This window comes from Corvus moneduloides, chromosome 6 (assembly GCF_009650955.1).
Source record: "Corvus moneduloides isolate bCorMon1 chromosome 6, bCorMon1.pri, whole genome shotgun sequence".
Classification (NCBI taxonomy): Eukaryota; Metazoa; Chordata; class Aves; order Passeriformes; family Corvidae; genus Corvus; species Corvus moneduloides.
The window spans coordinates 33,327,939-33,341,698 of NC_045481.1; the positions used below are offsets into that span (position 1 = coordinate 33,327,939).

The window sequence follows — 13,760 nt, forward strand, 5'->3', positions numbered from 1 at the left end:
GATTTCCAGAGGGTGTTGCCCAGTTGTTGGTCACAGATGAAATGTATTGCATATCTCCTTCATCCACTAATGCCACCTACTCTCTCTTACTGAAAATACTGTCTGAATGACTGCTGCCTGTGTAGGCTCTTCATCACTCTCCAACATTAAAGAGACTAATTGTCTCTTCAAGGGAAAGCAGTAGTCCGGAGATAACATATACTGCATGCATCATAATCCTCAAAGTAGGATGTGTGGGAGATGATACAACTCTTTGAAAGGGGCAATATGCTAATTTTAATAATTGAGATGAAGCCTTTATTCTAAGTTGCATTGAGCAGTTGACTGTAATGTGATTTGAACTTGTCCAGAAAGGTAAGTTTTGTAATTAAATAACCAAAAACGACTTACATAAACATTTTCATGTAACAGACCATATGTTAGAATAATGGTATATAAAGCAGGTGATACACAGTTGAAAAGACTCATTATTTCTTACACAACTCTTCTTTGAACTATATAAATAACTCTGGATTCTGGTAAAGGTTACCATGTGTGTCTTCTTAAATCTTTAACAAACAAGTACTTCTAGTCCAGAGGGCTTTCTTTGAGTTCTGGAAATTACCTCTAGAAATTACTCATACTTTAGCAAGGAGGGTTCTGATCAGTGACACAGGATTTGGTTGGAGGGCTGTCATAGTGGAGTCTTCTGAGGTTCAATATTAGGCTCAGTATTCATTAACTTACTCATCAATTACTTGGATGAAAGTGCAGATGCCTCCTCAGCAAGTTCACTGAGGACACAAATCTGGGAGGAGTGGCTGATACCCCAGAGTGCTGTGCAGCCCTGCAGAAGGACCTCAGGGGAGTGGACAGATGGGCAGAGAAGAACTGTCTGAAATCCAACAAAGCCAAGTGCAGGGTCCTGCACCTGGGGAGGAATAACCCCATGGACCACCACAGACTGGGGACTGACCTGCTGGGAAGTAGCTCTGTGGAGAAGGGCCTGGGGCTGCTGGTGGACAACAAACTGTCCATGAGCCAGCAGTGCCCTTGTGGCCAAGAAGGGCAATGGGATCCTGAGCTGCATTAGGAAGGGCATGGCCAGCAGGTTAAGGGAGGTGATCCTGTCCCTCTACTCAGCCCTGGTGAGGCCTGACCTGGAGTGCTGTGTCCAGTTCTGGGCTCCTTAGTAACAGACATTGGAGCAGGTCCAGTGAAGGGCTATGAAGATGAAGAGGGGACAGGAACATCTCCCTTTCAAGGAAAGGCTGAGCGAGCTGGGCCTGTTCAGCCTTGAGAGGAGGCGACTGAAAGGGGATATCATCAACGTCTATCAGTATCTGAAGGGAGGGTGTCAGAGGATGGAGCCTTGTGTGGGAACAGTGCCAAACACCTGGCATCCTTACCAAGATTAGAACAAGAGAATGTTAACCCTAAAGGCCCAGCTAATTCATGTGTTTGCTGAGGATGCTGTGGATCTGGGTGGAAAGCAACCATATGAGTATGTTACTTATTGTGATTGAAAACAATCACATGCATGGAATGCTTGAGACAGGTTTTGTGTGTTTCAAAATCAGCAAGAGACCCTAGGGATCAATCAGAAGGCAGTGGTTTATCTGTAGTGAAATTAAATAAAAGGGAGCTCTCATGGGAGAGAGAGAGTAGGAAGATAAAAACACCACCTGTGGAGCTAAAAGCTATTGCACTGTGTCAGTGTGTTTCTTCATCGCTGACATCTTGATACCAACATCTTGATATTTTACATTTAGATTTTTTATATTTAGATGATTTCTTACATTTAGATTTTTCTTTGTATTTGGTCCCATCACCAACAGCCAGGCTCTTCTTGGTGATGCCAAGCAGTAGGACAAGAAGCAACGGGCCGAAACTGATGCACAGGAAGTTCCACCTGAACATGAGGAAGAACTATTTTACTGTGCAGGTGACCGAGCACTGGAACAAATTGTCCAAAGGGGTGTTAGAGACTCCCTCCTTTACACAAGATTGTGTCCAGGTGGTTCTTCAATATCTCTGCAGCAGTCAAGAGACTCAATATGATCGCTGCAAGCATTTGTAAGGGGAAAGCATTCTATGCTTCTCTTATTCTGATACTAATAATTAGTATTTCCTTTATGATTTAATAAGTAAAGCTTGGCGTATATCTTTAGAAAAACAAGAGATGACAAGTGATTCTGCTTAGAATTGTCCTTTCCAACTCTTTTCTTGTATTTCCTTGAACTTTCTTTATGTCTTAGTCAACCTATGTGGCTTTGTTAACATTATGAGACTGGGTTGAGCTAGATCTCTTCCGTGAAGCAGTTGCTTTGTTAAGCTTCTATTTGCTCCATTTGCAGAAACTTTATCAAATTAGGAAGACTTCTTACGAAGTTGTCTCCACTTTAGTTGGCTCAGAAAGATAGATATGTTTTATTTTTATATATATGTAGTCTTTATCATATAACATAACATAATATAACATAAAGTGATAACATATCTTTCTTTATAGCACAAAAGGATTCCAAGGATTTAGGACCTTAGAAACGATAGGGATTAGAATACAAAGAATTTTTTCAAAAGTGCTGTAGGTTGTTTGAAATTCTGTATATTATTTTGCCTGAGAGATTTCCAACACTGTAAAGGCATGTTTGAAGAACCTTAGTACCCTGGCAGGTTTTAGTTTCATTTATACCAGCTGCAGAAACAGTTGGAAGGTGATTTTGAAATCTCTTTAGTATTCTGGATGCTTTTATTGCCACCTGATTCCAAGTAATTTTGTTGTTAGGATGTATCAAGAAAAAATGAGCGTTTTTAAAAAATGTTCCAAAAGATAAATGACCCAAAAGTTTCAGCTTTTAGGGAAAGAAGTCTTTCTGGTGTGAATTGTTCTGCACCAGTTTTCTCCTGAGTATAAAAGTTGAAATCTTTGATTGCAGTGGGATCAGCTAATGTTAAGACACCTCTGCAAGCTGCAATGGAAGCAGATGATGGCTCATCAAATTCTATGGTAACGGCTTTTACCCATTATTATGTAATAGCTATAATCCTTTGGGCCTATAAGAGAGATTCTGCATGGGCTGAATTCTGAAAAGGTCTTTCCTTTGAAGAGAACGGCCTTTCAAGTTCAGTAATTCAGTCACTCTTACAAGTTCGGTTCAGTCTTGTAAGTGCCAAAAGGTTCTTTCACTACGTTTTGCTCTTTGGATGCTTACACTCACTTAGGAATAAGCAATAACCTCATCAGCAAGGCAGCCTTTTACTAGTTCATTCTTTTATTCTTTCATTCTATTGTGCTCTATCTTTATTTTAAAAAACCAAAAAAAACCCCCAAGGGCACATAAGGAAAAAACTTTTTTTCTGTAGTGATGGCAGTTACTCATTTTTCGTTGCCGTCAACAGCTGTCAACATGTGTTTTGCATTAATAACCATCAATGAATCTCAGTTGATTTTTATCCTTTTCTTACCACTTTTGAGAACCATTTTCAGGGTCTCCAGGATTACTCCTACTCAACAGATAATGGAGAAGTGCAAACAATCTAATCAGTTCCAGAAGACTCCAGTCTTCTTTCTTTTGTTGCATATACCTTTCTCTTTATTGTTTGTGTATCCCTATCACAAGAATGTATCAGAGCAGATGTCCACATCTTCCTTATATTTAGAGAACTAAAGGACATTGCTTCATTTTGAATGAGGGGGCTTCTTTACTGCTGCTTTATTATTTTCTGGAAGCTAAATCTAGCATTGATTATTTGACCTGGAAGGTCATTCACCATCTAAAATTGACTCTATCATAGATCACAGTAAGATCATAGCTTTAGTTGTAAGGCTACATGGCCTGTATGTGCACTGGTTGACTGAAAATGTCTTATGCATTGTAATCAAATGTTAGAGAATTAATATAGGTGATAGATGGTAATCTTAAAATCTCTAAGCTGGTAGGAGGATCCACTACAAATATGTAGAGATGTCAGCTAGGCTGGCTTCTTTATTGCACAAGAGGAGCATTTTTAGGATGTTCTCTGATTCTAATAAAAGCTACCAGGCAATATCAGAGTGCTGTTCTGGATCCATACACTGATGCTCAGAACAGTGATTTTTTTAGTGAATAGCACCATCATAGCGCACTGTAGAAGCAAGCATGGAGGTGCTAAATCCATCCATTATGTAATTACTCCATCTGTGGAACTGTTGTGCTTGACGTAAAATAATTGTTACAGATCTTCAGGATCTTCAAAATATGCTGGCACATCTTCTTAACAGCAATTTCTCTGCATATTTAAATAGGCAATGGTATTATAATATTATTCGCCAGAGAGTAATCTATCATAACATCAAGAAATTAAAATATGTCTTCTCTAGAGGGCAAGAGTTGGTAGGGAGATATCTTCTGATTTCCATGTGTTTCAGATCAGTGCTTACCTACCAATACCCTTGTTCTGTTGTGCATAAGAAAGAGCAGTGTCTGTGTCACCACAGCTGCTTCATTCTGGTTTGAGCAGTATCACTACTTGGAGTTCAGGAGCTTGTGAGAGTCTATTATAGTCTTGCTGACTTTTTTTCCCCACACTGATAATTTTGACTAATAGACTCAGGCATTATTGAGACCTCATTTTTCATACAGTGAAGTGTAATAACATATTTGACTATATAAACATTCAGAACATTTTGGGTAGGAAGGAGACCATTGCTACAAAATGGCAATGGTTTCACCTCAGGAGGAACATATTATCTGTTAGGACCTTGTTTCTCAGTTGTCTAGAATATTGAAGTTATTGGAAACTCATGAGCCTAGCATCCATCCAGCAGCTATGTCAGCACTTCATCCACCAGTTTGGTCACAAGGAAATGGTATTCATCCTACACTGATTATCAGAGTTCCATTTAAAATAGAAGAGTTAAGTTTGGAATATTAATGTGATTCTTCCCAGTCCTACTTGTTTGAGGTAACAATGTTTTTTGATGCATACAGAGGATGGTGACCCCTAATGTAAGTGACTTTGGCTCCATTTCCCGTCCTTTGTAAGATAGATGTGATACTTTGGATCAAATCTCTACTTTTCTTCCAAAAGCTTGGATTTTCGTTTAACCCAGTTTAGTCACCTGCTCTTCCAGTGATTGTTTGTCCCAAAGTAAAACATCTACTGATCTTTAAGAGTATGTTTTGAATACAGGTGTCTGTCAGGGATGACAATATAATACTGAACTGAATGGAGAGAGAGAATAAATTAGATCCTATCCAGGCTCATTTTACTATATTCTTTAGAATCTGATGAGCTAGACTTCCCTGAGGAAGTTTCTGTGAGGATACAATTGACCTTTGTTATTTCATTTAGGGGGATTATTTAGAGGGCCTAAGGAAGTTGGTTTTTTGCAATGCTGCCTGTGGTTGTTCTAAAATATACTCACTATTTTGGGGTGTCATTCAGATGCCTGGTTTAATAGAGCCATACAGCAATTTTACTTGGATTAGGCTTGTAAAATGGTTCTCCTTTTATGGTGTATTGATTGTAAGTTACCACAATTGGCAGGCATAAAGAGAAATATTCAGTAAAGACAAAACTGTGGGGTTTTTTGTTTTGTGATTTCACCATGTCCTGATGGGGGATGTCGTCATAAGCATCTATGTGAGAAACTTCTTTTGTAGTCTGCATAGACATTGCATTTTAGCTCTTCCCTCTCTCTTCTTCAGTTTGTGGTAATCTTAGGACTCTCAAACCAAAACATTATCTCTAGGGTAGTCAGTTTTTGCTACTATCCAGAGTAATGATAGCCAGTAGCATGAAAGTATAATCTAGACATGCATACTCTATGAGAAAATGATATTGTCTGTATGACATGTTTGTTGCTGCTTTGATCTCAGCTCTCTGAATATTTGTTATGTGTAGTTCCTTTGATTTCTCTCTGTACTTTGGTGAGGGTGCCAGGTTGCTCTCTGTGATTGAGTACACTGATTTTCACACATTCCATAACTCACATCTTCCTAACTGCTGATCAGGATGTATTGAATTGTTCATGATTGATGATAGTTTCCCACTGTTCATGCAGTAGAGAACCACTGTATTACAGTGGTTGCTTCTCCCTTTTGAGCTCTTAAATTCTTACTTCTGCTTACTCCTTTTGCTTGTGTCTGTGAAAGTGGTACATTTGGAGACAGTTTTCTCAGCCAGCAAGTGAAGTATATGCGTCCTTACAGCTGCTGTTTTATATACTACCTGTATATGGGCAGAGTATCTGTTCTTCAGTCATCCAGGAGTCCTTCTTGAAATGGTGCTGAAGTTCCAGAGTAGCAAGAAAATTAGTCCTTCATTACTCGTTTCTGGATGTTGTGCTTCTTTGATTGAATTTTATACTTTACATTTTTGATTTCATAAGGCCTTTATAATTTCTCTTCAAAGGTCCAAGTTTTCTAGATTGTTTCTTTCCTTGTTGCACTGTGGGAATCTCAAAAAGTTTGGCTGACTTCACACAATGATTGTTCAGATGGCTTTCTGTCTCTGAGTGGACTTGAACTTCACATGGCCAAACCAAAATCTGTTAGATCTCTGGACAAACTTAGTATCTGTATTGTATGGTATTTAGACATGTGCTGTAAGGTCACCTGGAGTTCTCTCTTTGCTTTCACCCAGCATTGTCTTAGTCTAATAGTATCCAGAGCTGTTTCAGCCTTCAGTGGAGTGATGCTGCAGTTGTTTGTGGGCATCCTCAGGCCTTCTCCTGGATGGGAAAAGGCAAAGGTCACTGATCAGAGCGAGTCGTTGTGGGAATGTACATGCAGACTCAAAGAAGAAAGGTTACTCATCAGTAACTGGTGTTCTTTGAGAGGTATAGTCTGCATGTACATTAGTCTCCTATCTGCTTTTCCCCTCTTTCTGAATCTCTTTCAGGTTTGATTGTGCATTTAAGAGGAACTGCAGTGGTGGCGGATGCACTCTGCCCTGTGTGTCAATGCCTCAAGCAGGAAGAGGGGAGGAGTGGGAGTGCCCCTCCCGGGACACTCCAGGGCAGGCCACAAGCCCACCCACTCTTAGAGTATATGTATGGACTAAGTGTCTCAAAGTACTGCAGCTGTTCATTGGTAGGTAAATTTTCTTTCTTCTCACAGGTAAAGCAGTAGATTTTATTTTTAAAACCAATTACATTCATTGACTCTATGGATGATATGCATGAAAAATACACGGGGGGAAATTTATACCACAAACTGCATTACACCAAGTAGCTCCCTGTCTCTCTAATGGTTTCATCTCTTGTCTTTCCCCCCTCTCCTAACCTTATTTAGATGTTTGAATATTTTCATTCTGTTCAATTTGTCATTTCCATTGAGAGTTACACAAAAAATTGAGATCATACAAGTTGTAACATAATTTAAAATATAAAAGGAAATTATGTCTTACACAATTGTAGCTAAGTGTGCAAACTAACATGTAAGATTGTATTCACTATTAGAAAATTAGGCTAGAAATGGAACTGGATTCTGTAAGAATCAGTTATATTTTTACTAGAATATTGATCTTTAAAACTGCTCAGTTGCAGGAAAGCAAACATTTGAGTTTAAACATTTTTTCCACAGCTGACTTCCTCGTGTGGTTTTTTTTTTCTTTAATCGTAGAAGCCTTGTAGTAATTTTTAAATTCACTACACTTCCTGCCAATTTAAAAGGTAGACGTGGGGTATGACCTGTCTTAAACTGGAGATGTACTTGTCCCTGCATGCAAATATGCACATGCAAATTCTGCAAGTGGTTATTTTCAAGTATAGTTTCTAAAAAGTGCAGGTTAGATGAGTTGAAGGCTATTACAGAAATATGATTCTGAGGTGTTTGTACTGGAAGTTCTCTGAGACCTATCACCTTTGCAAATAATGTGGATGTGCTCTTACCAGTTTCTTAGGGTTGTAGCAGTTAATGTTGCATTGGCAGCTCAAAGAAATTTACAGTTGGTTTTTTGTCACTTTGCCATTTCTGTAAGATTAAGATGTAGTTCATCTGTGCTTAGTTACAGCCTGCAAACTTTGGTGAAACTTCTCATCTGTGGTGCATGAGATACATGTGCTGTAGATATTGGTACACATAGATAAAATATTATAAAGTGCTCTGGTTTTAGAAAGTTACTGACTTTTGTGTAATATCAAGCTGTCTTTGCACATTCTTAGAAGAAAAGCCAAAGTAGACAGTTTTCTAAGCAACCTTAGATGAAGACTTAATGTATGCAAAGGGGAAGAAAATGTGGAAAAAACCATCTTGTTGTGCCAAATAATCTGAAGTTTATGGCTCCAAAACCAAGCATTTATTTTTGTGATAACAGGTCTCTGAAGTGCTGTTTTAATTTAAGAATTTAAAAATTTAAAAGATGAAGAGAGAAAGTTTCTGTTTATCAGTGGTTAGTGAATAGTATTGGATTAATTCACTTGGTTTTATTCTTTTTTTCCCCCTTTCATTCCAGTTGCTATTTAACTTGTATTGTTGAAGGAATAATCAAAGAAATATATATTAGATGCCAAGATTCTTACTAGGAAAAGTGATACTGGCAAGGAGGCATTATGTCTTTCTTAAATTTTTGATTGTTTTCAATTCCTAAGAAAAGCAGAATTTTTATAACTCTAATATTTATTTTAGTGAGTAAATATTATATTTTAGAGAGATGCCTTTTATGCATAGCAGAAATGAGAGACATTGAACTGTGGTGCTTTTGCTAATACATTTTTATTAGATAAAAATGAGCACATGCACACATAGGCTCATACTTATGTATATATCTGCCAAATACAGAGTCAACAGTACAGTTCTTTCTAGACGCAGACACATTTGGAAAATATCTCTTCCTCCAAGCATCTGAAGAAAACTGTTATGCTAAGTACCCAATCCTTTCCCATGAGAAACCTTAGCTTGACTCTAGGAAGATACCAGTGGCACCAACATTAGATGGGAACAGATTTTTGTACAGAAGGAAAAGGGTCTTGTGCCTTTGTGTCATGTAGGTGCATGGTTTGTTTTGACCTAGATCTACTTGTAGTTTTTAATGCAATTTATTAAGTCATACAATAAATTCACTATCTTTCTTGATTATACTAAGACTAGTATGTCAAGGTAGGTAGCTTGAAATAAGAATCTTTCCTTTGTTTTTCTGAGAAGAACTCAACAGAGAGCATTTAAAACTCCACTTTTATTTATTTTGTCAAGTCAACCATGTACGTGGCCTCTACAGTTTTTACCTCTTTCCATCAAAATAAGTAGAAATTCTTTCACCAGTCTCAGCCCTTAAAAATTGGCACTTCCAGTCATGATGGTTTGACCAAACACTTCAATGTTTGCACATCTCTCTGATAGACTTCCCTTACTCGTTTGCATAGATGAACTCTGTTGATGATTGCACTTCAGTGGCTACTTTTTTTTTTTCCTCTGTTTTAGGGCTAATTATCATGAATAGTAGGTTTTAGAAGACATTAAGTACTTTTTTAAAAAGGTTATGTTAGAGACTGCATAGGTATGTTGAACCTTGAAACATTTGATAGCTGCAATTTACTTTAAATGGAAAATGCCTGTAATTAAATTTCCATTTAAAAAGTAAGTCATTTATAAAGTACATTTTTATTGCTTTCCTCCTTTAGTTTTGCATTTCAATAAAACAGTTAAATTTTTATGACATCTTTTTATACATTAGCTTAGTATTTAAAAAAACAACTGCAGCATGACTGATGCTGGAAACTGCAAATTTATCTGTAGAATCTTTGAAAGACTACTTACTAAGTTCTGTAAAATCTCAAAATTTGAAAAACTATTTAGACACAGTGAGATACATACTTGCATTTCATCCAAGTCTCCTGATTGCAGTGATTACACTGAACATAATCCTAACATTTCTCTTACTTTCTGCCTTCTGCTGGTGGGGGAAGGAAAAAAGGAATGGAGGCAACAGAAAACATCAAGCATGTTTTCATGGTGTTTTAATGTTTAATTTTCTGAAATTCTTAAATTATTTTGCAATTGATTATTTGGAAAGTTATTGCTCTACACATGAATATCCTCAGGTCTCCACATTTCACATTTTGAACAATAAGTAAAGGATTGTGAGCATAAGAAATAAAACCTTCACAAGAAGTAGGGCAAAAAAAAATGAAATTAATTCCAAGAATACATTAACATTTCTAAGACCTTCCCTCCTTTTCAAACGTAGTGTTGAACTCTGCTTTTCCGTCCTTGCCTTTCTTTATGGGTATTCATGTTCTTGCATGGTCCCCAGTACATGATTTCCCTTTTTAAATTAATACACAAGCCATGGTCCACTGAATGGAGAAGACTCAAACTCCTGAATAATACAACAATGAGGAACAAATGGGTTCCTTTTGCCTTTCGTTCTTCTTTTCTCCTGCTTTGTGTGCTGTGACATGAATTTCTGATTCATTCCGTTCTGTATGCTCTCTCATGTCATAGAATCAGGCTTAATCTTTAGTGAGCTGGGGTTTAGAGTAGTTCAAGCTACATGACTATGTAAGGTTGTTATGAGATCTTAATGTGCCAATTCCTATATTCCTGAAACTCAGCGGTCGAAATTACATCCAATTTTCATAGCAAATCTGTGACTATGAAGACTTTCTCTTTTTTGATCCGTTTTTCCATATTGTCATTCATTATAGTTTCTTTATTTTGATGACGTTAAATCATCATACATAAAAATATCTTGTACACGCTTTTAGCTTGAGCCCAAAAGGTGTGAAATAAAAGTAAACTGGTATTTATTATGGCTTTATGTTTATATATGACTTTTTTTTATTTAACTTGGATTGCTAAGGAAAGTTATCATTATACTTTTAAGAACATATTGTTCTGTTTCTCCTTGCACTTAAAAATGTATTTTCCTAGAGTAAACAGGATTTACCTGTAAATACAGAATTTACATAATTTTACAAAGCTTTTCTTTTTGAGATCTGTTCTGGAGAACACAGATTTCTGCATCTCTGAACACTATCAGTAGTTTGTCCTGGAAGCCACTGTAATCTTTTAAGTCACATGAATCTGTTTTGAGAATACTTCTGGATAGTTTGCATGTCTGTAAACCATCTTATACTAATTTACCTCCACTTCAAAGTCCAATATAAATAAATAAATATTGTTTCATAATTAAATTTCATATTTAACATTTATATTTGTTCAGCAGTTTAAATTAAATTTTTATATATTTTACTTAATGTGTGATTAGTGATGTATATAAGGTGAAATAACTTCACGATTGCACTGTGCTGGAAAGATCTAGCATGTGCCATAATGCCAAATATCTTTATTGACTATAGAATTCAGAATTGTAGAACTAGTTTCAATACTGAATATAGAATGAAGGTACTCTGTATGGATTCACTATGAAAACCTGCCCTGTTTATATTGTTTTTAGCATTTCCCTGTTCTTTCTGGTTGTTTTAAACTATAACAGTGTACATGTCATGTTCTAGTGGCTAAGGTATATGAAAATATGTATGTGTATTGAGAATTACTTTTGCAATATCTGTATTGTTAAGTAAAATATGTATTGATAAGAGAAAGGTATACATGTTAATCTAAGTGTTAAGCACCAGAATATTGACTTGAAGGAATGTATTCTAGTAATTTTGGAAACGTAAACACGTGGGAGTGTTATCACACTCTCATAGCAGTGATGGCAAAAATAGGACAATAAAAAAAATGCAAGACATATACCATAGACTGTGGCATCATAGAAAAGGAAAAGTCATCAGGACTTCAGCTCTTCTGTGTAGGCATTTAGTCTGATCCACAACGACCATCTTTTTGTTCTTCGTAGTAGTTCTGCAGTTAAGGGTCACAATCTCAATATCTATGTGGAAAATCACCATACAGTAGTGGTAAGAGGACTGGAGGAGACTTGCAACCTGTCTCAAGCTTAAAGTTCTGGCTAAGATAAGTAATCCACAAACCTCAGTTATCTCCAAAGGTCAGGGCACTGTTCTTTCTGTTCCAGGAAGGAATCCCTATTCGTTTTTCTGGTTCACTTAGAGATTAAAGGATGGTACATTAATGGAGGTGCAAAACAGCCCACTTTCCTATCCACTGTCACTGTGTATTCTGTGATCAGGTTTCCTATGTATCATGATGGGGCATTATCCCACAGAAATAATTAGTAAGGAAGAGTTACTAGAAATACAGCAACACTTTATGATAATCATGAAGACTTGCTTGAAAACCCTACCAAATAAAAGCATGATGTATTTTCTCTCTCTTGAACCCTCTAGGTCAAGGCAGGGTGGTGTGGGGAAGAGCCTGAGTCCTAGAATTAATTTTAAATACAGAAGGAAATGACCAAAATTTTGTGGCTTGCTCATTGCAGCTTAGACTAATGGCAGTTTTCATTTTGGACACAGAGATGCTTAAGTTACATCCACAGAGGGAAGTATGTCTGTGAGTGTTCAAGCCATTCACTGACTGAAATGCCAGGTAGCACTATCTTAGGTGTGGTGCCACAAAAATGCATCTGCACAGCTTTTGGATTTAGTGTATCTTACTGTGGTGGTGCCTTTATGAATTTGCAAGCATGTACCTGCCATAACCAGAGGGTGTCTGCACTGTGCCACATACTGTCTGCATTTCTTCCGTGAGGTAATGATCTTTATCGGTCTTTAAATCAATAAATTTACATGTAGAAAACTAAGCACTCAGAGAAAAAATGGGGCAAGGTATTTCTGCACTGGTGAAATTAACACTGGTCATGAGAAAATTCAAACAGATCATAAAGCTTTTGATGAGTAGTGTTGTAATTGAAGTATTTTCAAAATTGGACAGTGCATAGGAAGTCCAGTGAGTAGTTCCAGGCTGCAGCAGAGCGGGAGCTGACAGAAGCACAAGCTCTTTGGAGCAAGAGATGGAAGTAGATTGTTTGTTATACCTAAGAATTTCTTACTCAGGTAAATGAAAGAAATTCAAATGTATTTAAAAGAGGAAATACGAAGAATTAGGTAAAGAGGACAGAGCACTAGATGTAATCTAAAGCTTAAGGAGACGACTGGGCTGACATTTTATTTCTGTGCAGCAGAAAGACATAATGAATGCAGTTATTCTAGGACTTCGGTGAAATCTGAAAAGGTTGTGTCCTTTTGAAATAAAATTATTTGAGGAGGAGCTGTCTACTGTAATGACTTAATTTCTTCTTGTCTATCTTGACACTGGAAAATAACTGATAAAGACTAATTTAGGACACTAATTGTTAAAAATATTAAGCTATTTATTGGTTGGGGGTTTTTTTCCCTGGCGTTCTGTAGCTTTGTTGTGGCTTTTTAAAATTTGGTGGTAATTTTACAGTACTGTTTTCACAGCCAGCTACTGTATTTTGTATCCATCAGCATCATTCCATTGGCTTGAATGAAATAACAGTGCTTTACATAATCTGTTGACCTAGTCATTTTCTCTTGAAAGCTTATCATCAGTGAAACAATAGAAGAGGAGAAATATGCATAAAAATTATTAAATGAAATTTTCTTTGGTTGAAATGTTACCATAATAATTTTGCTAGTATAGCATCACTAAAGCCAAGTATCAGGTTGCTTGCCTAGGGAAGTCTTCATTTGAAGACACAGAAAATTCAGTTCCCTGCAAAAAAGCCAGAACAGAATCTACCTCGTCTGAGTCCATAATTTGTTCACAACTGATCAGTGTGGGGCTTCCTTTTTTAAATACTTAAAACATCAATGAGAGTATTTTGTGGGACACAGTTTTGTGGGTTAGAGAGAAAATAAATAAGCTGAATATAAGCCTCAGGTATTTTTCCATAGTTTTAAAACATCT

At 36.9% G+C, this 13,760-nt stretch overlaps 1 protein-coding gene across 23 annotated transcripts in view; it reads left to right on the forward strand.

The window, feature by feature from the left end:
* GPHN (gephyrin) overlaps positions 1–13,760 on the forward strand; it is a 289,830-nt gene that overhangs the window by 138,078 nt on the left and 137,992 nt on the right. Inside the window, exons 1-2 of one of the 23 annotated variants that reach the window (XM_032111572.1) lie at positions 4,871–4,874; positions 11,303–11,309. The exons of the other annotated variants lie outside the window; for them this stretch is intronic. Of the exons in view, the coding sequence (XP_031967463.1) occupies positions 11,304–11,309 (6 nt within the window). The 5' untranslated portion in view covers positions 4,871–4,874; position 11,303. Of the gene's footprint in view, positions 1–4,870; positions 4,875–11,302; positions 11,310–13,760 lie in introns of those variants that run through there. 23 annotated transcript variants of the gene reach the window in all.